This window comes from Poecilia mexicana, unplaced genomic scaffold (genome assembly GCF_051168715.1).
Source record: "Poecilia mexicana isolate PSO_F unplaced genomic scaffold, ASM5116871v1 scaffold_5, whole genome shotgun sequence".
In the NCBI taxonomy this organism is placed as follows: Eukaryota; Metazoa; Chordata; class Actinopteri; order Cyprinodontiformes; family Poeciliidae; genus Poecilia; species Poecilia mexicana.
Window position 1 is genome coordinate 8,997,388 of NW_028263374.1, and position 25,331 is coordinate 9,022,718.

General features: G+C 40.4%; 2 protein-coding genes and 1 pseudogene across 2 annotated transcripts in view; all 3 read right to left on the reverse strand.

The window, feature by feature from the left end:
• LOC106915063 (RNA-binding protein Musashi homolog 1) overlaps nt 1-13,265 on the reverse strand; it is a 33,875-nt gene extending 20,610 nt beyond the window's left edge. Inside the window, exons 1-4 of the mRNA XM_014982382.2 lie at nt 13,174-13,265; nt 12,562-12,602; nt 11,679-11,760; nt 9,922-10,006 (exon numbers count right to left, since the gene is read on the reverse strand). Coding sequence (XP_014837868.1) covers nt 9,922-10,006; nt 11,679-11,760; nt 12,562-12,602; nt 13,174-13,238 — 273 coding nt within the window. The 5' untranslated portion in view covers nt 13,239-13,265. The remainder of the gene's footprint in view (nt 1-9,921; nt 10,007-11,678; nt 11,761-12,561; nt 12,603-13,173) is intronic.
• Nucleotides 13,266-20,256: 6,991 nt separating this feature from the next.
• Nucleotides 20,257-22,963, reverse strand: LOC148159630 (uncharacterized). The gene is made up of 3 exons (XM_088005948.1): nt 22,779-22,963; nt 22,433-22,534; nt 20,257-21,811 (listed from the first exon to the last, which is right to left on the reverse strand). Exons 1-3 carry the CDS (start codon nt 22,896-22,898, stop codon nt 21,362-21,364), a joined length of 672 nt encoding a protein of 223 aa, XP_087862074.1. The 5' UTR covers nt 22,899-22,963; the 3' UTR covers nt 20,257-21,361.
• A 35-nt stretch (nt 22,964-22,998) lies between these two features.
• Nucleotides 22,999-24,041, reverse strand: LOC148159631 (uncharacterized; annotated as a pseudogene).
• Between the last annotated feature and the right edge of the window lie 1,290 nt (nt 24,042-25,331).

Consider the following 25,331-nt stretch of genomic DNA (forward strand, 5'->3'; position numbering starts at 1 on the left):
GTTATTCACACTCAGGCCAGCTGAGAGAGATGATTTTAGGTCACAGGACCTTGTAGTGTATAATAGTCTTAGGGGTTTCCATCTATGTCGCAATAATTGGATCTGTGAAGCAAAGCCTCTTGTGTCTCACATGGCCGCTATTAGGTGTATTGAATTGCGATTGGCAACCATAGTCTGCCCAGCAGCCAAAAATAATTAGATGTAACGTGGACAATATAGGCATTATTAAATAGGTTCCTCATTCGACGTTTCCAAAGCGAACCTTTCATCTCTTTGCAGTGACAACTGCTCGCTTCTGATGGCAAATACATCCTTTGAGGGCCTTTAAGTGCTTCAGATTTACCGGCACTCGGAGAGCGCAGCGCCGTGTAACTAAGATGCAGCTGCAGCGTCCTTGAAAGGGATTGCAGAAGGACTTTGCACCTTGAAGTGGGACGCAAAGATGAGAAGAGTCATGTCACCTCCAGCTGGTCTGAGCACAAAGAGGAAGGTGACAGAAGCCGACGGCAACAAACGGCAAACAGCAGCGCGGCAACGGAGCGAGGTCACAAAAAAAAAAAAAAAAAGGGCAGCAAAGCAGTTTATTATAGCATCTGCTGCAACTGAGATAAATGTAACATTATAGATCGGTGTGACTCTGAGATGGTCTTTAAACAGAGTGCAGGATAACATGTAATAAGTGCAGAGCAGAGTACGGAGCACCTGCACTCCAAAAATAGCGTTTTTTGTTATATATATATATATAAGAAAAAGAAGGAAAAACAAAGATTACCAGAATGAAACAAATGCAAAAAGACAAATATGCTTATATATTTATTTTCGGTGCAAAGTTGGGGGCATGTTCGTGGGTTTAGTCCGATCAGGAAGTGACTTATAAGCCTCTGGTGTTGAAATCAGCCCACCTGCTCTTAAATGGTCAGACATGGCTAGAAAAGTGAAGCCGCCTGAGGCCATAAGAGGCAGAGACGCAGACGCACCACGGGCTGACAGCGATCAGAAGCCGAATCACATTTGACACAAAAATAAATCACAAAAATAGTAGGGGGGAGACAATAAAAAAAAACAAAAAAAAAAACACTTGTTTGACATTGTTTTGTGATTTCTTGTAATTGTGTCTGCATGACATTTGCCAAATGTCTGGATTAGCTTTGACACCAAATATGTTTTACTGACTAAAATCATCTAGCACATCACATCACACTCCACCAGTTTTTACTTGAGAGATGTCGAATACTTGAAAATAAAAGAAATCCTGGTAAATAAACACATTAAAGCTGAAAACTTATTAAACTTATAAAACAGAATCTAACAAGGTTCGAGAGCATAAAGTTTTGGGAAGTATCTGTTTTAGTGGATTACACATTTGTCAAATTACTCTTTCAGTTTCGGTGGTTATGGTCGATCGCCGGCCACTTACAAACTAAAAATCTGCTATTTTTCAGTAAATCGTCAAAACCTCAGAGCAACCAGGTCGCTCTGAAATCAACACGGCTGAACGACGAAGGTAAGAGATTTAAAATGTCCAATTATTACCACCATGTTCCATGTTGTACGTCATGGAGATGTTAGAAATATCAGAGTGGAGAATCTGCTTATTTGAAACTAAACGAACTTGTAGGAAAAACCTTGTGATATTGTGCATTTTTACATCGTGAGGCATGTGAATAAGCAGGTAAGTTTGTGAATTTGTCTTGAAGAGGAATAAACGAGGCATTTCGGGTTTTTTTGGATGAGTTACGTATAGATAACACCGTCCCATGACCGCGAGGTTTTTACTGGGTTCGCATTTTTCATTGACTCAAACAGAAACAGCTCTGTCGCCTCGGTCTTTTTTTCAGTCACTTCATGCATTTATTCTTCATAGTTTCATCATCCTAAAAGTCTTCACGTTCTTTTAAATTTGTTCGGAAAGTGGAAAAAAATATAATTTTTGCCATTACGTTTAGTTCTCAAAGCGAGTCGGGTAAAAACAGTATGGGCAAGTCAGAGCTTTACTAAATCATCGCTCAGCCAAAAAAATCTCCAATATAGCTGGAAATTAAACAGAAATCAAGAAACCAGACCTCCAGGAAAGCTGGAAAATCAGCATCAGCCAGTAAAAGCCTGATTGATGCATCTCTACATTATTAAAATCGTGTTGCTACCAAAATATCACATTCTTGAAAATCCAGTCTAACGCAGCACAGTAACATCGGATAGCATTTATTACGTCAATGTGACATGTATTTATTTTACATTTCCCATTTGACCAAGCACCTCTAAACTTCGACAGGCTCTCTAACAAACACCCCAGTGTGATGGTTACCAACTACACTAGGTTAGACCTAAAGCAACGTCTGCTACTACAGCTACAGTCATGCCATGCTGTTAAAAATCATCATTCCACTCGAGTAGAAAAACACAGAATACTTCTAAGATGCAATTTCTACATCCGGCTGTTCTCTGAGGGAGGCAAAAAAAAATACAAATAAATGAAAACTAAAGCATCTATCAGAGTGGCGGATTAGCCTCGAGGAAGACAGAAAGGCCACGAAGCAAAAAGAGGGGAAAAAAAAAAAGATGTAGCCAGGTCACTGTTTTCAACACTCAGAAATAACTCTTCAGAGGGCTTGATGTGCGACGAGAAGCAGTCAGGCTTGTGAAATTGTAGATAGTAATAAAAAAAAAATAATAAGATGTAACAGGAAGGGGAAAAAAGTTGCCTGAGCCTGACAGAGAAGAGTTACAACCGAGTGTTCGTGAAATGGTCTGACTAACATCCTGCTTCATGACATCCAACCTCCGCTCAATCTAAGCAGCAAAGTGACAGCAGAGCCTAAATTATGATTTAATTCTCTCTCTTTTTTTTTCTTTTTTTTTTTTAGTGGTTTAGCTCTTCAAATCTACACTAATCTACAACAAATAGTCACCTCGCTTGGCGCTGCGCATCCACCAGTGTAACAAACTGGAAAAAAACAAAAAAACAAAAATAGCATAAAGGACAAGAGGGCCAAATAAACAGACGGAGAGGTAGAAAGGAGAAATAGACGTTGAGGATGAGATAAAAGACAGGAAGAGAGAGAGAAAGATGTTCATTTGTAAAACAGTCAAGCCCATGAGAAAGTGGGCATGTCCGGCGATGCAGTGCAGCGGGGCCGTCCCAGCAGGCAGCCCCTCCGATTTCATTAATTAACAGGACAAAGACTGCAAAACAGATGGGCCCCGCAGAGGAACCGGGGCTCCTGAGTGACCCTCCCAGTCACATGGATTTCCGTGTAACGCAGCGCAAATGTCACGCAAGCACAAGCATGCACTTTTAATCCACCGACAGGAGCGCCGACTCAAGCGACTATCTGACGGGTTCGCCTCTTCTGGACGCTCTGGCCGAGTCGCCAACCAAATGGCAACCAGCCACACTGATGAAAAGGCACCACGGGCCGCCACATCATGGCAGCACAATCAATATAGACTAAACAGAAAGCTACAAACACACGAGGAGAGGAAAAAGGGGGGAACTTGGCATGTCAATGAGTGAGGGAAGGACACTAGGTTTGGGCCGAGGCCAGCAGGGTCGACCTGCGCAGACGAACAGCGGTGGAGTAATTAGTTAACGAAGCGTGCTAACGAGGGCGGGCAACCCAACCCAACCCTACCCTACCCCCAGCCCCGTAACCTTCCCAACCGGCCTGGTCCCACCTTAAGAGCAGGTCTGAGCTGCGTCCACGGATCTGAGGCCGACGCATGGACCTCGGAAGGCCAATCCAGTTTGTTTCCTTCAATCCGATTAGTTGCTTTTCAGATCCATACTAATTACAGCACAGGAGCTGAGCCTTCCCCCTCCTCCTCTCCTATTCTCTTCCAACCCCCCAGCTCCGGTTTTGTCCACGTCAGCATTAACAGCTAATCTTCCAGTCGAAGGGCCACCGCTAGCATTCAAGCTCTAGTAACCAGGTGTTGGAGCAGAAGCCCGCACAAAGTCTTGCATCTTTACGTTGCAGTCGCAACCTGTGTGTTTAACTGGATATAGCAGGACAAGGTGGTGCATTACAGTGAAGTGGAAGGAATATGATTTGAAAAGTGACGTTTTAAGACTCTCTTTATTCTGATTCCTCCACATAAAATCTGTAAACAGATAATAGATGTGATCATTTAAAGTGCTTGAAATTTATGTTCATTTTGAACTTTATTGGATTAAAAACTGCAATTTTCTGTATTTCCTCGTCATACATTCGCAGCCAGTCATTTTCTGCTTTTTAGCTGATCTAGATTCTGATTTTTATCAAACTAAGAGACATGCGTCAATGTACGGGCTAGTTGTTGTATCGAAACATGAACACCAGAAGCTAGATTTTGGTTTTGATGGATTTGTTGTTTAGAGAAAAAAGAAAAACTGATTTTCTTTTTACTCTTTGACCTGCCAATCAGCGTTCAGAGCCAATCAGGAGATAATGGGATGATTTACCGGTCCATCACTATTTACAAAATTATATGTTGACCCAATCCCTCTAACTGAATAACAACATTAGGTGATCGCACATTACTGACTCGCCGCCACTGGACGCACTGCCCACGAGGCTCAACAATCCGTCACTCATAACACGCCCGGTGCTTGTGGGTAACTGGAACCAGAGACGGTCCGTTTTCTGGGAACATGCGCTCCCGTCTCTTCCTAATCCTGCAGCTGGTTTCAGCGAAGCATTTCGCGGAGAAAAACAAAACACCGTACCAAGCCATGCCCCCTCCGCGGCCAGAAAAACACAACTGCACACCACGGGCCCGAGGCAATACTTTGCCCCCGACAGGAAATCTAACCTCCAACCAGAAACAGCAGCCTCACCAGACCGCTCTGTGCCTGAAAACAATCAGCAGCCTCCTGTTTGTTTTATGGATTCATACTGCTCTGCCGATATTTCACCTGTGAACTTTCAGCGTTTTTAAAACGAGGATTAAAAAACAATCCAGGACATAACAGTACTGTAAATGTTTAATAACCTTTTTAACCACTGGCATGGACCTTGCACCAGCTAATGTAGTTTCCCTCTCGCCCTGTGAGCCTCGCTGCTCCGATAAACAGCCCTCTCATGCACCTTCCCCTGGCTCCAGCTTTGCCCCTTTGTGGCTTTCGCCAGCAAACCTGAGGCTCGGCGTTAGAGGGCGAAAAACAACGGAGCATCGAATATTCTCCCTCATTCCCCAGAGAGAGATGTCTTTTTTTGTTTTTGTTTTTATCTGATCTATTTTTTTTTCTGTTTTACAGGAAAACATTTTTTTTTTTTAAAGTAATACGTTGATTTTAGCAACACTGAACATGATGTTCATCTATTTGAGATCAATTATTTTTTATGTGGTGTTTCTGGGAAAAGCCCACAACTGAGAAAACATGTAAACTCCTGCAGCTGCATTTTGCAAATAAAGTCTGAACGAAGAAACAAAGAAACGTTTTCCAGCTCTGAGAAAGAAAATACAAACCTAGATCAGCATCTGACCCATTAACGTTATCATTATTGTTTAGCCAGAGGCAGTCTAAGACTGTACGGTGCCCCAGGCAGCATCTTTTTCTTTATTTTCTTTTTGGGGGAGGGAGGGTGAAAGACTCAAATGGGGGGCACATTTAGTTCAGCATATAACCCACACCACCACAGCCATTGTTTTATTGGGCATTTAACACCTGTACTTCATTGTTTACCAGTAGGAAAACCAGAGTATACGCCTGCATGAGTTGTTCCTGTATACCTGTGGCTCACTGTAGTGGAAAAACATAACTAAAAAAGCAGCAATCAATACTAATATTAGAAAAAAACATGTTGGTTATTAGGTGTGACATTTTAACATTTATTTGTCATGACTGGGATCTTTAGGTGCAGATTTGAAACAAAAATATAGTAGAAATATATATTGCATAGGATATATATATTTTTTTTCTCTCCCTGGTTGTTAAAGAGTTGCATTTAGAGCTTAGAAAGTTTGCGCTAGCTGTCTGTTCGGATTGCTAGCCTGCAGCCCGCTGCTTTACAGCCAACTGTAGATTAACAAACTCTAATTTATGGAAAAGGACGGCCCTCCTTTAAATTTCACTCTGACTATGTGCACATTTCACAAGCAGTCAAATTAGTTCATAAAAACTCTTATAAGCAGCGGGGAAAGGTTAGCTTGTTTTCAGCCAGGTGAGCAGCAGCGGACGGTTGAGGGGCAGTAATGCATCAGGAAAGGTAAACCAGAATTTTTCAGCAGTTTGGAAAGCATTTTAACCCCTGATTTCTAAGATGGTGAACCTGCCTAAATCCACCAACAAATTCATCTTTACACAGAACCAATGTGGCTTGGTTGCTCACATCAGTCTCTTCACAACAAATGGCAGCGAAATTTCTTATTTGGCCTTGCAGCCACTTCTGGTGAACACCGTTTTTAAAGCAAATGCAAGAGTTGGAACATCAGGAACCAATTACATCGTTGTGCTTACGAGCAACCACAGAAAATGGCCAGTTATTGAGATTTATTTGTAGCTCCACTGAGACTGAAATAATAAATAATCCAGCGCAGACAAAGCTGGAAAAAACAAAGAGGATTAAATTATATCTGTTAACATCACAACCGTTATAACTATGTATACATTTATAATATATGTTATTATAAATATATTTGCCAGGTTTTTCAAACTGACAATAAATCTCAATTTTTTTAAGGTTTTAGTATTTTTATTTCTTTAAAATATGATGTTTAGAAACCTAAATACATTTATTTAAAAAAAAAAAAACTTAACCTGATTGAGTTTTATCTAAACAAAAAAGCAAAAAATTAACCCTCTTGCTGTAAAATAAACAGCTTTTGGTGTTAGAAATATAAAATTAAGAAATGCTAAATTAAGAACAGCATTTTCCAGAACATATTTACAGCAGTAGAGTGATGAGTGGCGCTCCTTCTTTAGGCTGCACAGCAAAAATATTTACAAGCAGGTAAATTTGTCTTTCTTTCAAGCAAAAATAAATAAAAATAAGCCAGCTGTCCAGCAGTCCACAGCAATAGGTGGTGAAAGAGCAATGCTGTGTTGATCTACGCGTCATACAGCCCTCTAAATAACCTAAGCTGACTTATTTGCTCCTACCGACTACTTTTCTATTTTTACTTTAGTTCAGTTCAATTATATTTGATATCCGGAATATTCAGAAATAAGTGCTTTATTTTATGTTTATTGGTTTTTATCCATTTTGCTAAAGTAATTCAGTACAATGTACACATCATTTATGGATGCCCAACAAAACCTGTAATTGGTATATAATTGTTAATTAAATAATGTTTTTTCCATTTCAACAACACACGCCACCCTACTCTGAGCTTTAGCATCTCAGCCACTGGCAAATATAAAAGGTGTTGGCATGAAGGGCGCTAAATGGCTTTTCAACTGATCAGAAACATCACTGGCATGCAGAGTGTGAATGCATTGCACCTGAAACATAATCTCCCTCCAAACATTGCATGCAAGCGCTAAGACTCTAAGAACTGGACGTTACACATTAAAACTGCAAATGGAGATATATATATATATATATATATATATATATATATATATATATATATATATAAAATAAACCGCTAACATAATTGAAAGTGAAAGATGTTGGTTTGCCTGTTATTTTGTGGTATGAAATAGATGTGAAGACATTTTTACTCATTATTTTTATCCACTAAGCAATAATCTAACTTTGGATAATCATTTGTCTTCTATCTTATTGATTTACAATTTTTTATTTTTTATTTTTTTGTCTAATCTCAGCAAAAAGAATATATGGATCTCTATTTTATCAAACAAAATTGCTGTATTCTGCAAACTTTAAAGAACAGGTGGGCCAAGGGCTGATTTTGAGTAGTGGTTTCTGATTAGCTGTGGCCCTAAAATACTTAGAAATTAAACCAAAAGCAAAATAAAAAAAATAAAAAAAACGTAGTCAACTAAAGATAAATACTTTGGTTCTGCCTAATATTTTCTATTTTATGTCAGATTTTGACTCCGGACACTGGCAGTATGGGTTGGGACTCACATACAATGAGTCCATGGGCCACAAAAGGCCCACAAGCCACACTTTGAACACCTCTGACTTAGATCAGTCGAATAATGGGAAAAATTAGAGGAACTGAAAAAACATAACATCTTAGGCATATTTTAACACATTTTACCAAATGATAAAAACATTAGTGACACTATATTTACGATACCATAATGTTCATTCATATCCTCACATTCCTATGCCGATGCCACATTGGGGCCTAAAAGAACATTCTGTTCTCTGATATGTTTATAAATTAAAAAAAAGAAAAATAGTGGGAGTTTTAATGAGAAATAAAAGAAAATCTCAGCTTTTCAGTATATGACCTGCCTATAAAAACCGGTCAGAGAGGAAATCGGTAGATTCCAATCTCTGGATTGACTGCTGAGTCTCCAGTTTTCATATCGTTACATCCCGGCAAAGTATTTTGGTTTATAACAGGGCAGCGTCTAATCCCCACCAGCGACCTGCCAAGCTGAGTTTCCAAAATCACACGCGCACGCACACACACACACACACACCCACACACACACACACACACACACACACACACACACACACACACACACACACGCACACATAAACAGGGCTCTGACTTTCAGATACTTCAGCAGCACCTAGTTTCAAGAGGTAATATGACTCAGTTGCTCAGAGCCTACTTTGAAGCGAACGCAGCAACAGGCGTGTTGTAATAAATCTAATAACGGCCCTAAAAGAAAATAAATAAGTAAATAAAAATCTTCAAATATTTGCAAGCTGCAGCTTTGAAATAATGAGATGTATAAAAAGTGAAAGTCTGGCATGACTTGACATTATCTCTCCGTGTCAGAGCTGTGCCGCCCGACTGGGTCCAGCGCCTTAAGTTAATGCAAAATAGCTGAGAAGTTGTTATGGAGACATGAATCCCATTGGGTTGTGCTGCTACAGCGCCGTCTCCAGAGGCTGGCGTCACCCCCAGCAACAGACTTGCTCCAACAACTGCACCCAACTCTACCTTTCCTCCACCCCTGGGCTCTGCTGCCATTCTGTGCCACCAATTTTCACTCTCAAATGATCCTATTGTGCATGCATGCATGCGTGCGTTTGCGTGTGTGTATGTGTGTGTGAGTTCAAGCTGACGAAGACACACCCAGTCCCCGCTCCCACACTCAATCTACATGACCAAGACAGCAACATTCACACCTTCATGGATATTCAAATCTCAGTCAGCAGCTCAGAGTCACACCAGAAGGAAGCCGCTGGGATTCGCACGTCCTCTCATGCCTTTTCTCCCCCCCCCCTCCCCGATATTTATTAATAAAACCAAACACAAGCATGACCTTCTTTCTGGCAAAGTGTCTGTCCCATTTACCCACATTTGAATTTTCATGCTCCATGAGTGTAGGAGGTTTTTTTTTTTCTTCTTTATAGAAACATCTCAATTCCCTGAAATTCTCAACAGTTTGCATCCATGTTGAAGAGAAGACCGCACAGGCTGAATCTGCCCGGGCTGGGACTCGACGCTAACAACTTTTTCCTTCCCTAAAACTCAGCTGAAACAACTTCTGTGCGCTCTGTGCTGCGCATAAAACCTGCGAGGGGTGTTAGCAGGGGCTCCCGCTACCCCATTCAGGTCCCCCAGGTAACCATGGCAATGAAGACCAAGAAAGAACGCTTTCATGTTGGCGCCCTGAACCGGGATTTGGAGGGGGGAAATGAGCAGACAGGAGAAGCAGAAGGAGGAGGGGAGGGGTGGCTGCTCCGAAATGCACTCCTAAACTTTACAAGCCATACAGTGGGAGGCAAAATGCACAGAGAGGCAGGAAGAATAATTAAAAAAAAATGTAAAAAAAAAAAAAACAACAACATGCTGATAGAAAAAGCCAGCCAACCATAAAGCGCTTTAAAGTAGAAAACTCACCGTTTTGGAATCCAATTCATGTCTGTTTTGTGCCAAAACCTTTTCCACACCGGCCTGATCTGCGTATGTAACGAAGCCGAACCCCCTGCAAGAGGAGAGGAACGAAATAAACTCACACATGCAGCCATCTTTTGGTGGAGAAGCTCAGCGGTCCCTCCAAGGGGGGTCCTATATGGGTAATTTTCTACAAGTATAAACTCAAAGCAAGAGAACGAGCCTCAGCTAGCAGCAATCACTCCCACTGTTGCTACCGCAATACAACGTAGCAATCACTAAAGCTGCTAAATGTGGTGATTTGAACAGAGAGTCACCAATCATGCTTTTCATGGATCATTTTTCCTTGACCTCCTGATTCGTGATGATGGTGATGTAGGATCTGTAAAGTGTCGCAGGTTCTTTGACAGAGATACTTGTGTCAATTTAAACCAAAGTTTTGCTAAATTTAAACCAAAACTTAAAGGATTACAACATCCTCCCATATGCATGGTGGTATGTTTGCGACCATTATCTGATTTTTCTTTTTTTTCCAATAAACTGACAAAAGTTAAGGATGCATCCAAAGGCGTGTTGTTAATTGATAATAAAAATATCTGGAGATTTCAGTTTTGATGCAGTTAAGAAACATTAAAAAAAAAAAAAAAACTGCTTAATTGTATTTGAGCAAATCATCTCTAATGAGGATTATCCAGTTCCAATATCTGGGTTTTAAGCACCCAGATATTAGATGTTTTTGCTCTTCTCTTTATAGAGTAACTCAGATGTAATGAACAAGGAAATTCTAAGGAAATTCTGAATTTTCCACATTAATAAAAATGTCCTAAACAGCCCAATTTGCCTCTTTTTTTGTTTTTTTTGCAATAGCCAGGAGGAGAGCCAGTTGACTTTCTTCTTTTAGCCAGATGACCAGCAGTGTGCTGCAACAGGCTATTATTCCCTTCAAAGTTGAGGAAAACTATGAGAAGCTTCAGCTGCTGTGAAACCACGCAGTTTTAAACGGTTGCATACAGACGGAGGTGGATAAAGAACCCAAAACCTGAACTCAAGCAAGAGTAGCACTGCTTCAAGAAAAAGTGAAAAATAGCTGAAGTAAAAAATAAATTACTCAAAAGTGAAAAAAGTATTTGGTGAAAAGGCTACTGAGGTTCTGATCAAAACGTTTAATATTTTAAAAAATCATCGGCTGGACCAAGATTTTAAATTATGTGAATATGATGGTATTTTGAGGACCAAATTTGTATGAAATAATTCATACAAATAACATATTTGTACAAATAACATAATAACAAAACAACAAAAATCAATTTCTTTCAGTATAAAACGTATGAAACGCTAACAGAAACTGCAGGTGCGAGTCTGTATCTGGTGAGTTTCTGAGTTAAAACAAGCTTCTTCTTCTTCTTCTTCAGCCAGTGAAGTTACTCACAAGTATCCAGAAATTTTAGTCAAGTCAGAGTAGCGATACTTCATAATAAAACCACTCAAGTGAAAGTAAAAAAAAGTTCAGCATAGTAAGAAAAATACTCCCACAAGTACATCAAGTAAACGTAACCAGTTACTACCCAACTCTGCATGTAGATATACATTTAAATAAAACTATGTTACGTATTTTGCATCAACTAGCTGCAGAAAATGACCTATCAGTGGTCACCCCCGTTCAAAAACTTTCTAGGGACGCCCCTGGAGAATAAGCGTCGAAAGCAGGCATGAGGCATCCAGTGATAGGACGGCGGGGCGCACACGCCTCCTTTCCCTCTTACCTCGACCGCTTGGTAACGGGATCCCGCATCACCATGCACTCCTTCACCTCGCCAAATTTGCAGAAGTACTCTCTCAAGCCTTCTGCGGAAGACAACGAGGACAGCAAACTGTTAAATAAACTCAGGAAGGGGGACAAGTTCTCCCTGCAGACACCCTCCCCACACACACACACACACACGCATGTGTTGCTGGGGTGGCCGGAGAGAAACAATGGGGTCGGGGTGGACCACGTTGTGTTTGCGTCCCTCCAGACCTCCCAGATTACAGCGAAGGCCACAAAAAAAAAAAAAAAAAAAAAAAAAAAGAAAAAGAAACAAGATTGCAGGTTTAGAGCAGCAGCATCTGTGGGATAATAACACGGCTAACTAGAATAAACTGTGAGCATGCGTGTCTCCTAGAATAAATGCGAACGATGAGACGAAAACAACAACAGGAGCGTGGGAATAAGCAGGCGAACAACTTCGGCTTTGCCTCCGAATAATCGATAACTTTTATCATGCGCGTATTTATTGTTAATAGAGGTGAAATCCTCTGTTATTAACTGCGCAAACGAGCGCACACGCGGGAGGGGGGCGGGGGGGGAGAAGAAGAAGAGGGAGTGAGGGAGGTTGAAGGGGGGCGGGGAGGGGAGGGGGACAGGCAGACAAGTCTAGTTGTATGTGTGCACGATTTCCAGTGTTAATCTCCTGCGTCTCTGCAAGTCTTAAATCCTGAGAGCTGATCCTCGGTGAACAGCAGCCTTTCTGTGTTTGAACTGTACACGGGTTTTCTGTGCAACTTCAAGAAGCATGGAAGCTGCGCGTTTTCACAGAGAGAGAGGGAGGGAGAGAGGGGAGGTTGTTTCATCCAGACAGTGTTAAAGTAGAGTGCGGGACAGCTCACCTTGTGTTGTCTGCCAACTCAGACCCCCGATGAACATTTTGCTGAATGAGAGAAACACAAGCCGCATGTAAGTCACACAGCACAAAGCGCCTCTTCCCCAGCACATTTATGAGCAAATCTGGAGGGTTTCTCTGTGTAATCTAGCATCAGTAAAGTAAAGAAGAAAGCATCGGCCATGTTGCGAAGTCACCCATCGGCCGGCCGGGCCGTTATAATCCCCCAGAGGAGGAGGAATAAATAATAATGGTGATAATAAAAGACAGGGATGATGGAGAAGTTGCAGCGTGGCCATTTGGAGGAACACCGCGAGAAATAAACAAACAAGAAGGATGAGGAGGAAGGGAGGCAGGCAGGCGGAAAGAAGCGGTGCGTCTGTGTCTCCTCCGGTGAGTGGATCCATCCCACACACACATACACACACATTCAGAGAGAGAGAGAGAGAGAGGGAGAGAGAGAGAGAGAGAGAGAAAGACGCACACAGACACACACACACGCACACACGCAGCGTGCTCGTCTTTTGTCTCGGCGCGGAACTCCACTAAAGTCCAAGGTGAACTCAAAAACGGGTCCAGAAAAAGCAAAAGCGGCGGTGCTCCGGACCGGCTCGTTTACCAGGGGTCGTGGGGGGAGTTGTCCGTGCCGGAGGACAGGCTGCTCTGGCTCCCTTCCGTATCCATTCTGCTCTCCTGCTGCTGTGGTTCCCGCACTGGTGAGGCGAGGAGAGGCAGTGAGGCTTCCACCGCTGCTGCTGCTCCAGACTCAGGGGCGGGCAGGCTCGATGAGAGCAGCAGCAGGAGGAGGAGGAGGTGGAGGACGGGGAGGGGGGTGGGGGGAGGAGAGGGGCAGCAGAGGTGGGGGTGGGGGAGGATGAAAAGAGGAGGGGTGAGTGAGGAAACACACGAATGCAGGCGCGCTCAGGGAGAAACTCCGCCCTCTACCTCAGTTTCTCCCGTAGCCTCGGACCTCCCCTCCCCTTTCCTCTGCCCCGTCCCTCCCGCACATTGGCTGGCTGTGTTCATGCTGCCAGTGGCGCTCTCTCTGTAGTGTTTCCCCGCCGTTCCTGTCATTGGCTGATCACAGCAGCATGGTCCATTAAAGAGTATTGAGTGGAGCGGGACCCACAGTGTCCTCTGCCAATTCGGTAACCTGTAGTCTAGTGGAATTACAACAGCAAATGGAGGACATGATTATATATATATATATATATATATATATATATATATATATATATATATATATATATATATATATATATATATATACACACACGGGTGTGTGTGTGTGTGTGTGTGTGTGTGTAGCTGCTGCATTTTACTTTTATTTAAAAATTACACTTTGTTTTTTTGCATATCGGCAAAAACTATCTGTGTCGTCCCAGTATGATAATATGGTCCTACAGTCATTAGCAGAAATACTCGGTCAAAAACACAACCAATCAGAGCCAGGAGGAGGGTCTTAGACCTGTAAATCACTCGTGTAGGCGCTGCTCAGACCCTCCCCCTTGCATTGACCAACATTTATGATGTGCATGGATGTTTTTGATAAAGCCACTCGACAAGATGTAATATTTCTTACTAGTTTCTCAAATTGGTGACTGTAATGTTTGTATGACTTTTTAGATTTGAGTTTTTAAGATGTGAAGCCCTTTTAAGTGCTTTGTTGCTCAAATGTGCTATACCAATAAACTTGATTGATTGATTGATTGATTGATTGATTGATTGATTGATTGATTGATCGTTCCCCACACTAGAGCCTGCCATAAATGCTCAAGCTAGTTAGCAGAGCCACCGATGACAGCAGAAAAAACAGATCCTAAGCATGTACGAGAGGATGACTGACAGCACTAAGACCTTCCTCCTTGCTCTGATTGGTTGTTTTTTACCCAGAGATGTGCATTTTTAAGGCAGCAATGTTAGCACGGGAGGAGTTTAATCTTTTCACAGATTATCTATCTTATATTACAGTGTCATGGCATCTTTTAACAAATATGTAAAAGAAATTGTTTTTGTAAAAAAAAAATATATATATATATATATATATATATATATAATACAATTATATATATATATATAATACAATTTTAAATAAGTGCATCATTATCAATTAATATACATAATTCTTTTTTTATTAATTTCTCATGACTGTGTTCTTAACCGTTTACACATTACAACCTTAAATTTCAACGTATACATAATATTTTTTCATTCTTCTCTATATTATAGCTCAAGCTCATAGCACAGCTTGAGCTTGAGGACTGGATTTAAATCACATCTGAAGTATTTTGCAGGTTTTCTTCCAGGATTGCCCTTTATCTCCATTTATCTTCCCATCACATCAGATTTTAAGGTTTTTATGACTCAAAAACAAGAGTATGGCAAATAGTTTTCAAACCCTTTGATGAAATTGTTCTTCTTACTTTTCAACAAAAACAGAACATGTGCATTGGAACATATCCATCTTCCCACTTTCTATATCTGCTGCTCTTTGCAGAGTTGCTGGAAACCAGCTATTGAGTAAAAGGCAACGGACAGTCTGGAGAGGTCAGTTGGGGGAAAAAAAAATAAAGCTGCCATATGATAGCTGCAAAATGGTTTCAAAATTCTTCAGATCGGGGTTGCTGTGGTCGCGCAGGGGTTAAGCACAACCCAGGTAGGGAGGCATTAGTCCTTGATGTGGCCGTAGCAGGTTCGAGCCTCGGACTGCTGACCTTCTTCCTTCTCTCTCATTGCCTACTTTCCTGTCCTAGCATTTTCAAATAAAGGTCATTAGAGCCAAAGCGAACCTTTAAAAAAACCTTCAAGTGATACTTTGTTAAAGCACCTCTTCATTTAATTTTGCATCCAGGAGTCTTTGGGTGGGATCTATCAACATCCCACAACTTGTGAACATACAGCTAGCTTGAAAAAGTGCTCTACTTTTATCAGAGGATGCGAGGACATCTCTTGTCCACAGCTTTCTTTTGGTGACCCCTTAAATTTCCTTTTGGTTAGGTCATCCCATTGCTGTTTCGACGCGTTTGTGCTCACAAACATCCTGAGAAATAAAAACCTCTTGAACCTTTGAAACAGACAACTGAGTGTTTCTGGGTGAAAACTGACTGATATTTGAGACTGTTTGTGGCTTTATCCACGCCGACAAGAACTTCAGCTCCATCTGGAGAAAAGTAACCCCAAAGCATGAACCTTTCACCACCATGCTCCACCGTTAGCGTAACGTTGTTTTTGATCATGTGGAGTGCTGTTTCTGAGCTAAACATACCTTCCAAAGTTCTCTTTAGTTTGATCAGACCATAATCCTTTCTCCCAGAAGGCTCTGTTAGATTTTTTTGGGTTTTTTTTTGGAATAAAAGAATTTAATGTGCAACTCTGCTGTTTAGTTGACATGTGAATACAACAATACAGCAGAACATTTTCACACACAAAAACACAAACACAAACTCCTACCACACAATGTTACTGCTGGCCTCTTTGCAACCTTCCTGATCATTTTTCCAAAGTTTCACAAATTTTGGAAAAAACGTCAGATTTTTGTCCTCATTTTCTCATATTTCCTTCAAAATCACATTAAAAGGTGCAACATTATCAAAACGAGACCTAAAAAAAGAATTAACAAATTTGCCAGCCAGTCAGCCAGCTTCCCTTAAATTATCGACCTGCTTGTAAAACGCTTTCCACTCGTTTGCAAAATAGCACAAACTGACTCTTATTGCATGGATGGTCTCTTCATGCATCAAATAAGTGGTTCACTACTTATCGGTATTTCTGCAGAACACAACTCCAAATTAAATGGGAAAAATTCATCTGTTTGTGTATTTTTTCACTAAACTTTCCAGGGAGAAAACATTTGCTTTGGAAGCTGGAATACGTTAGTGCAATGCTACTTCACTCATTTGCAAATAAGCCAATCGTGGAGTAGCATGCACTTTCCTTGGCACTGATTGGCTGCTACCCAGAGATAGGGAAACCGTGGATGTTAGCTTCTGCAGAAATGTTAAGGCGGTTTGGTCCAACGCATTTATTTGTAGCTCTGGCTACAGCCTTCCTCACAAAGAAACGCAATCCCACAGCATGACGCATCAAACAACTACAAACAACCCAAATGTATTTTAATGCAAATTACCATTTCAAAGAAAAAATAAATAAAACAAACATTTTATATGTCAAGCATGTTCTTATCAACTAGGTTAAAGTTAATTTTGTAATTAAAAGTAGAGGCGCAGGTTGTGTTACCTACGTGCTAACTACAGGGTGGGCAGCTTATGAGGAAACAAAACCTCATAACAAGATCAGAAATTGACTCAGTCAGCTTCGTCACATGAGAGATAAGAGCAAAATTGATCAATTGAGCGAATCAAGAGTTTCTACAATATAATTTAATAAGGCAAAAGGTTTGCAGTCCTGATTTTTGTGGGAAGCCGTTTGGTTATGAATTTCAGTCATAATGACATTTTATCGTTATTTTAATATTTCAAAAGTAGTACTTGGTGGTTGTAATTGTGTCAATAGTGCAGCTAGAGAGGCACAGTGATCTAAGTCCGATCCAATAGAAATAAAACAAGACGCAGCATGAGTTCTTACACAACTAAGGATAAGTTCCCAAATTAAAACAATCAAGACACTAAAATGCAAAATCACATTAACAGCAAGATCAACAAGAGAAAAAGTAAGGATCGATTGTATTGAGTGGTCATATGGTATTCAACATGAACGTGTTTGGCCTTGTTTGATAACAGAGTGACATCGAGTATTTGTTGAATGATGTTTTCCCAACTGCGTCGCAGCGATCTCTTTGTTCATCCTCCATCACTCGTCGTTCCTAAAAACAGCTGTGATCACCTTTACACATCCTTCACCCAGTTGTTCGTCCGCTCACCCCACCACGGTTCAGTTTCCACCTAAACCCGATTTCCCCCAATAACCCTGTCCCTCGGCCCATGTGACAGGCTGTACCAAGCGGCTAAGTGGCAGATTAGCAGCTTTAGCTTGGAGTGAGGCTCAGCTGAGCAGTTCCAACAAGCACCTCACCTTCTGGGACTCGGCTGTATAATGCTGTCTGTAATAGTTATGGCTGTTATTCTTGGACCAGATAAAGTGAAAGATGACAGACCCGTCCTTTTTTCCCCTCTAAATTCAAACCCAGACTGCATGTGCGCAGTAAGTTTGAAGAGCTAAAATGAGCAACCCTCCCCCTGTATCCCTCCCAAATCTCCTACTTTCAGCACCTGACTGAAAGTTTTTAGTTGGGATCAGTGAACATTCCCAGCACCACATGATGATCCATGCATGTGCCGGTTCTGAGAAGGACCGCAGGGTGTTTGTGTGCGTGTGTGTGTGTGTGTGTGTGTGTCGGCGAAGGGAGGGGGGGGGGCAGGGTCAGGGGGAGTGTGTGACTGTGGCCTGGTGGACCATGGAGAGAGAACAGTATGTAGGACAGGGCCTCGCTCTCACCGACCTATCCCGGCTTGAGCCGCGGCTGGGCGTGCTAAATTTCTGCATGCATGATCAATGGTGCTGGATGAAAAAAGAGAGGAGAAAGACAGCAGCAGGGTGGGGGAGGGGAGAGGAACAAGTTAGGGCACTGTTAAAAGACAGATTGGAGCAAAAAAAAAAAAAAAGGTCAGGTTTTTGTACCCAAAGTTAGTGCAGCATTGTGATTTTTATTTAACCAGCACGCAGTTGCAGACAAGCAATGAGAGACTGAGATTTTTCTTTCCATCTTGAGAAACTTTGACTAAGTTATTTTATGGGCTTAGGCAACAGTTTTGGCTAATTTAAAAATCTGGCAAAGCTTGCGTGGAAGCAAAATTTACACAACTGCCTGTGTGAGAGAGCGTGTGTGTGTGTGTGTGTGTGTGTGTGTGTGTGCGCGTGTGTGTGCGTGTGTGTGTGTGTGTGTGTGTGTGTGTGTGTGTGTGCATGTGGGTGTGAGCATGTGGGTGTGTCAGTGTTTGAGAGAGCTTTTCAGTGCACTCTTTGCCCTCCCCTAACCCGTCGCCATCCCTCTGTCTTGTCACTTTGCCACTGCAGTTGTTTGTCTAATGCAGGTCTTCGCTGCTTTTGTTTCCTTGACCACGACCGACCCAGCGCAGGGAACCTTTTGTCCAGGAGCGACCTCTGACCTGTCAGGGCCTGGGACTTGCTCTCCAAGACCCCTGAGGCGGTTTGAAAAAGAGCTGAGGAGAGGACTCCCTAGAAAAGACTCAGAAAACAGTGTTCGGATCAATATATGAACAATGTCAAAGCCTTTATTTAGCTAGAAGGAAAACAGCTTTTCTTTTCTTTTTGCTTATTGCTTAACATTTTACTGAATCAACTGGAGACTTGGGTCGGACTCTCTGGTCCAGTGCTCAACTGGTTTGAATCTTACACAAAGAACAGGGATTTCTTTGTTTCAATCGGAAACTTCTCATCAGAGGACAAAGGTCACATATGGGGTACCCCAAGATTCAATCCTACGACCCCTTCTTTTCAATATTTATATGCTCCCACTGGCTCAGGTTATAACAGGAAATAAGATCAGCTACCATAACTACGCGGATGATACACAGCTCTACCTCACGATGTCACCAGGTGACTCTGAACTCATCCAATCACTGAACAGATGCTTAGAACAGATATATGTGTGGATGTGCCAAAACTTTCTTCAGCTGAACAGAAACAAAACTGAAGTTATTATCTTTGGACCTAAAGAGGAGCGAACTAGCATCAATGCAGTTATTCAGTTATTACAACTGAAAACCAGCGATCAGGCCCAAAACCTGGGAGTAGTAATGGACTCTGACCTGAACCTTCAGAGCCACATAAAGACAGTCACAAAGTCAGCCTTCTATCACCTGAAGAACATCTCCAGGATTAGAGGACTTATGTCTCAGCAGGATCTAGAGAAACTCATCCATGCATTTATCTTTTGCCGCATTGATTACTGCAACAGCATCTTCACAGGTCTGACTAATAAATCAATCAAAGAGCTGCAGCTGATCCAGAACGCTGCTGCTCGCATTCTCACTAAAACCAGGAAGATAGAGCACATAACACCAGTTTTAAAGTCCCTACACTGGCTCCCTGTAGCTCAAAGAATAGACTTTAAAATTGTTAGTTTATAAATCACTGAATGGTTTAGCACCACAATACATTAAAGATCTGTTATTGCTGTACCAACCGTCTGGACCCCTCAGATCTTCTGGTTCTGGTCTGCTCTGCATCCCCAGAACCAGAACCAAATGAGGAGAAGCAGCATTCACACTGAGAAAAATTTGACCAATGGTTACTTAAAAAAATTGTGGCAACAAAGTGACACGTAATATAATTGAATAGAATTTAAGTTCTACAATTTTGATTAAAAAGTATTGAATATGTTAACTTAACTTAACTTAAAAAAATGAAGTACATCTTAATAAAAGCAACAGCTGAAATGTGTTAGATTTATTAATATCAATGCAAATGATCATTTATATTGCCCAAAAATATTTAGTAAATCCAAGTCAATTTTACAAGAAAAACTAATTTTTATTTACTAAGTATCTGAGCAAAAATGATGTAGATTTATTAAATATCTGGGGGAAATTTAATCATATTTACTAATAATCTAGGTGAAATTAACTTATATTTATTAATTAAATGGGTGAAATTGATTTACATTTACTAAACATCAACATAAAAATTATTTGCATTAAGTAAATAATACAAATAATATCAACTCATATTGTAGCACATTATTGGTTAATTCAACACATTAAAACTGTTGTTCTTATTAATCTGTAGCTAAAATAATTGATCAATTTTAAGTTTTTATTTGTATCATAGCACTTTAAATCTATTCAATAATATTGAATGTCACTTTGTTGCCATAATTTTTCTGTGTCTAATTTACACAATATCCTGACCAAACTTGAGTGGCATCAAAAAATAACAAATTACAATGCATAAAACAGCAGCAGCATTTATTTGTGCAATTTTATAAAACGTGTTTATCCAGCACCAACTAGTGCAAAATTCCTAAATACAACAATAAAACAGAGAAGGGGCAATATATATCAGTATCAAGTCAAAAACATAGTGCCACTCTGCTCAAAGTATAGTTAACATGATTTTTTAGAACCATCACATCAACATCAACGTGGACTCAGTTAAACTTGCTTCAACAATTTATCAATCACAGAAGAGTTCACTTTATGTTTAAAGTGAACTCTTATGTTCACTTTTGTGCTCTGCATGTTTAAGGCATGCAGAGCCCAAAACAAGTATGCACATAAAACTTACCTGGGGAAAACACATGACAAGATGTGAGAGTTGGGCGAGACTTTTGAGGCATAAAAACTTCCATTTACTTTTTTTGTATGTTTATGCTACATCTTGTCACTGTGTTGGGGCCCTTGGCTCCGTGACACTTACTTTCCTTTTCGAAAAATAAGTTGAAAGACAGAACTGGAAAAAAACATATTAAATAAAGTGCAAATGAAACACAACAAAGTTTTCCAGCCTGCAGATCATCACCCTTCAGTGGTGAAGCCTGCATGGACTCTCCAAAAAGGCAATAGTGGATGCTCTATGCTGTATAAGGGTTCATGTGACAGACCTGAACAGATCCAAGCCATATAACAGGCACATATGAGAACAAGGGGTCAGTCCTTAGAAAGGGCGGTTAACTGTAATGTACTGCAAGAAAAATACACATGCAGAAATCCACTGAACTGAAAATGACCCTAATTTTAACTAACTTCACCGAGCATTTCACAAAGTTTTGCGTGTTGGTTTTGACAGTGACTTGTCTATTCCCTTTTGTTTAGCAAGGGTCCGTTTTCTTAAGCCAGTAGTTTATTCCTGAGGCTGTTCACTTTTGGGGAGAGCTTTGAACTATCCAGCCCGAGGAGAAGTTTCTGAAACACTTCAAACGTGTATCTGAGCTCCTTTGGATAGGCGAGATTCACAGCATACGCCAACCCAACAAGCAGGGAGCAAGCCCTTGGAAAGTTACCCAGAGCAGTTAGAATTTTCATGCCGTCCACCACGATACCGATGTCTGGATCCTCTGACGTGTTAGCTTTGATGTTGTAGATCTTCAGGCTTTGAACAGCAAGGTCCTGTGACACACTGTCTTCATCAGCATCCTGTAATAGCAAGAACATTGTGCATATCAGACAGTGCAGCCAAAGGAGAAGGTTCCATTTCCCAAATTGCTTGCAACTGTTTGGACAAGAAAATCTGGAGTTTGTCAGCCGTTGCTTGTAATGCACTCTATTTATGTCAGTGTTTTAGACAAATCTGAGATAACACCAAAAAAAAACGCACATAATTTAAAAAGGAAAAATATATATATAAATCAATCATAATAATATATTATATTATAATCAATTATGCAATGAGGAGCTGAACAGTTACAAATATTTCTAAATGAAGTTTCTGAAATTAAATCAATCCATTACACTATTATTTCTTCCTGGCACTGTCTTGATTAATATCTTATTCTGCGTTGCCTCAGTCTTTCTGTAAAAATGTCTTTGTATTCACAAAGCAGCGTCTTGGCCATCATTTCTTAGCTCACTTTTAGGGACAAATTGCCAAGACTTAAAAAAAAAAGTTATGGTTAGGGTAAAGCATTCTTAGGAAAAAAATTACATAAATTACTGACAAGTTTTAAATTATGCCAGTTGGTGAAATCAAATTGAGATAGCATTCTGTACTAGCATTTAAAAATTACTTAATGGAAAATAAGAATTTAAACACACTTAACAGAGGACAATGATATACCTTGCCAAGAACTACTGGGAGAAATACAGTTATGACTATTTTGTGATTTGACTTTCCAACAAATAACAAGTACAAGAGATGAGAGAAATCACCTACTTTATATTTTAACATCTAATTCAACTTACATCGTACTCTTTTAAGAGTTCATCTGTAGATTCCCCAAGGTACATCATCAAACATCGAATGATAACATCTCTGGTCATGTTGATGTCAGGATTGCTTGGAGTCTGAAACGAAAAAAAGAAACACCAGGTGGTTTATATTACTGTTAATATTGAGTTCCTGCGCCGTCTTGGGGACCAGTGTAATAAAACACTACTCATACAAATTCTCATGCGATTATTTCATATTCCATTTATAAAGACAATCACAGGCTAACCTCCAGTAAATTTAAGTAATGATATTCCAGAAGTTTAAACACAAAACTTTGAGAATAAAATATTAGCAACAATAATGCTCAATGAAAGATACCTTGAGTAGGATAGCCTGCAATCTCAACCCCATGCTTTCGCCCTTCGAGTGGAAGAGGTTCAGAAGTCGAGGAGTATATTCATCCAGTTTGGACATGAACTTTGATTCAAGATGCACCATTGTGATTCTGTGAAACTCATCCTGGATCTGAAAGACAAATCATGAAACCAGTTTTAAAGCATCAAATATTACAACATACATACTGTTCTTACGACATTTTTCAAAGGCAAGAAGATGGATCAAATTTGATCTATAAAAAAGATGACAGTAACATAACACATTTTGTATCAAATTGCTAAATGCAGAATCACAAATGCAATCCTTCACATTGACTAGGAATATTTCTGATTGGCATGCACTTAGAACTCACGTGAGATGTCTCAAATAGAGCGGGCCACCTGGCTTTGATGTCCTCTATACTGGGTTGATGATTTCGTTTCTTCTGTGTGCAAATGTTTTGGCCATTTTTTTCTTTTATCAATGCGTTGTTGTCCTTTTTCTTTACTTCAGTAAGCAACAGAATTCTCTCTTGTTCTTGACTTTCTTCATCCTCTCCAGCCAGGTAAGGAGGAAGGAAGTTTATCTCTGCTTTTCGAGGCTTTTTAACATTCTTTGCAGACTTCTTGTCCGCAGGGGTCTTGCGTTTTAGTGCATTGCATAACACCTCAGGAACACCGTAGCCTCTGAGTTTGGTGCGATAATTTGACATCTTGTATTTAAGGCTTTGCTGCCAGCCATAGTAACCTGCAAAGGAACCGGGTTCCTTGAGACAAGGATATTTATTGACAAGTGCCTCAGCAACATCACTTATCTGTGAACCTGATGGATAGGCTGTATATACAGTTTCAGCCAGTTTCTCAAGTATGTCTGCCTTGATCTTAGAGGTAGTGAGAAGTGTTCCATTCTTCTTGTAGTCCTCATTGCCTCTTTCAAGATACATCTCAGTTTCGTATGCAAACTGCGGAATGGGGAACTGCTTTGGCCATGGATGACAGCGTTCTGTGGTACTGCGCCCAGACAGGATAATGGTGTCCTGTGAAGAAGATGTTCCAGCAGATGACTCTGCATTTGATGCAGTTGACTCTTCAAACAATGCAGAGTCACAGTCAGTGGACTGTTGAACAGAGGAACTGTCCAAACTTTCATGAGCAAGGGCAACTGTCATATAGACATGGCTGGGTTTGCCCACGACCAAATGTTGCGTGTTGTAGTCTGTAATGTTTTAGTAGATTCCCTTTTGTTACAGACAAAGACTTGCAGATCTTACACTGCCACCCCATAGGCCAGAACCTAAGACAATAAGAAAAAAAGGTGTTTTTAATTTAGTGTATAACTAGTAGCCTACATCACTAATAGATCTAGTAATTAAATAATGTGCCAGGGCTGAACAACTAATCAAAATTTTATCAAAATTGCAATACAGCCTACTGCAATTTTCAAATCACAGGAGGTACAATATTTCTTACATTTCTTAAATCTTAAAAAATTATTTTAAATGAAATGTTCTGCTGCAAAGATGTCCTGGCCTACACATCATAATCTAGAGACTTAAAAAAAAAACATCTGTTACACATCCCTGCAAGAATCACGCCATAATCATCTTAATTTTTTTAATGAAAATAAGAAAACAATTATACAAAATTATATTTCCCTCAGAAATTGCAAATCATTTCGCAACTGTAATGTCACTGAAAAGATCACCACAATTAAGTTTTTTTTTTTTAAATCATCCAGCTCTATAACATGGATGAATACCTCATCCAATCCCACTTCAAAAAATGAACTATCGTTTTAAGATGTTAAGACAAAAATATGAAACAGATTTTAAGGTAATATGCACATCAACAAATGCCAAAAAATAAATATTAAAATCAAAGATGCCCAAAACGGACTAAGGAAACATTTCTCTCACTCTCTCTGTGGCAGCTCAGAGTCAGTACGAAGCTACATACTGATTTCAACCCAACATTCACAGACGCATCTCACTGTAACTGTTTATCTGTCAGTGTGAGCTGCAGCCACAGTTTGAAAGCATAACGTTTTTCCGAGAAAACGGGAAAAATGAGGAAGCCGTTTGTGCCAACTGAATGTAACTAACGTAATGTTAATGGAGAGCCTCAGTGAGAGCCGGTGAACTGGGGTTTAGCAAAACACCAGCCATTGTGCTCAAAACACGCCAAATTAAAAGAAGAAAAAAGAAACAGCGCACTTTGTCTGAAAATGTAACTATGCAAAACGGCTGATTTTTCTTTCGAAATGTGTAACGTTATAAAAGCTGATTAGAAATCTGCTTTTAACATGCTACTTGAGTAAAAATGTTACTTGAGTACATTTTAATTGTAAAAACTACATGCAGTAACTTTAAACGAAACTCCTGAGTTGATTAGCTCATTGATTATCTCACCGTTGAAAACAACGTCTGTTCCTCCATTATGGTGCCCAAACATGCTAGCTAGCTTGTTAAGGTGGGGGAGGGGAAGCTTGGGCTGAGGCCAAGAAACTAAATTAAATAAAAGAGTAGCTTGTATTCTACGGCCACTATATAACGGTATT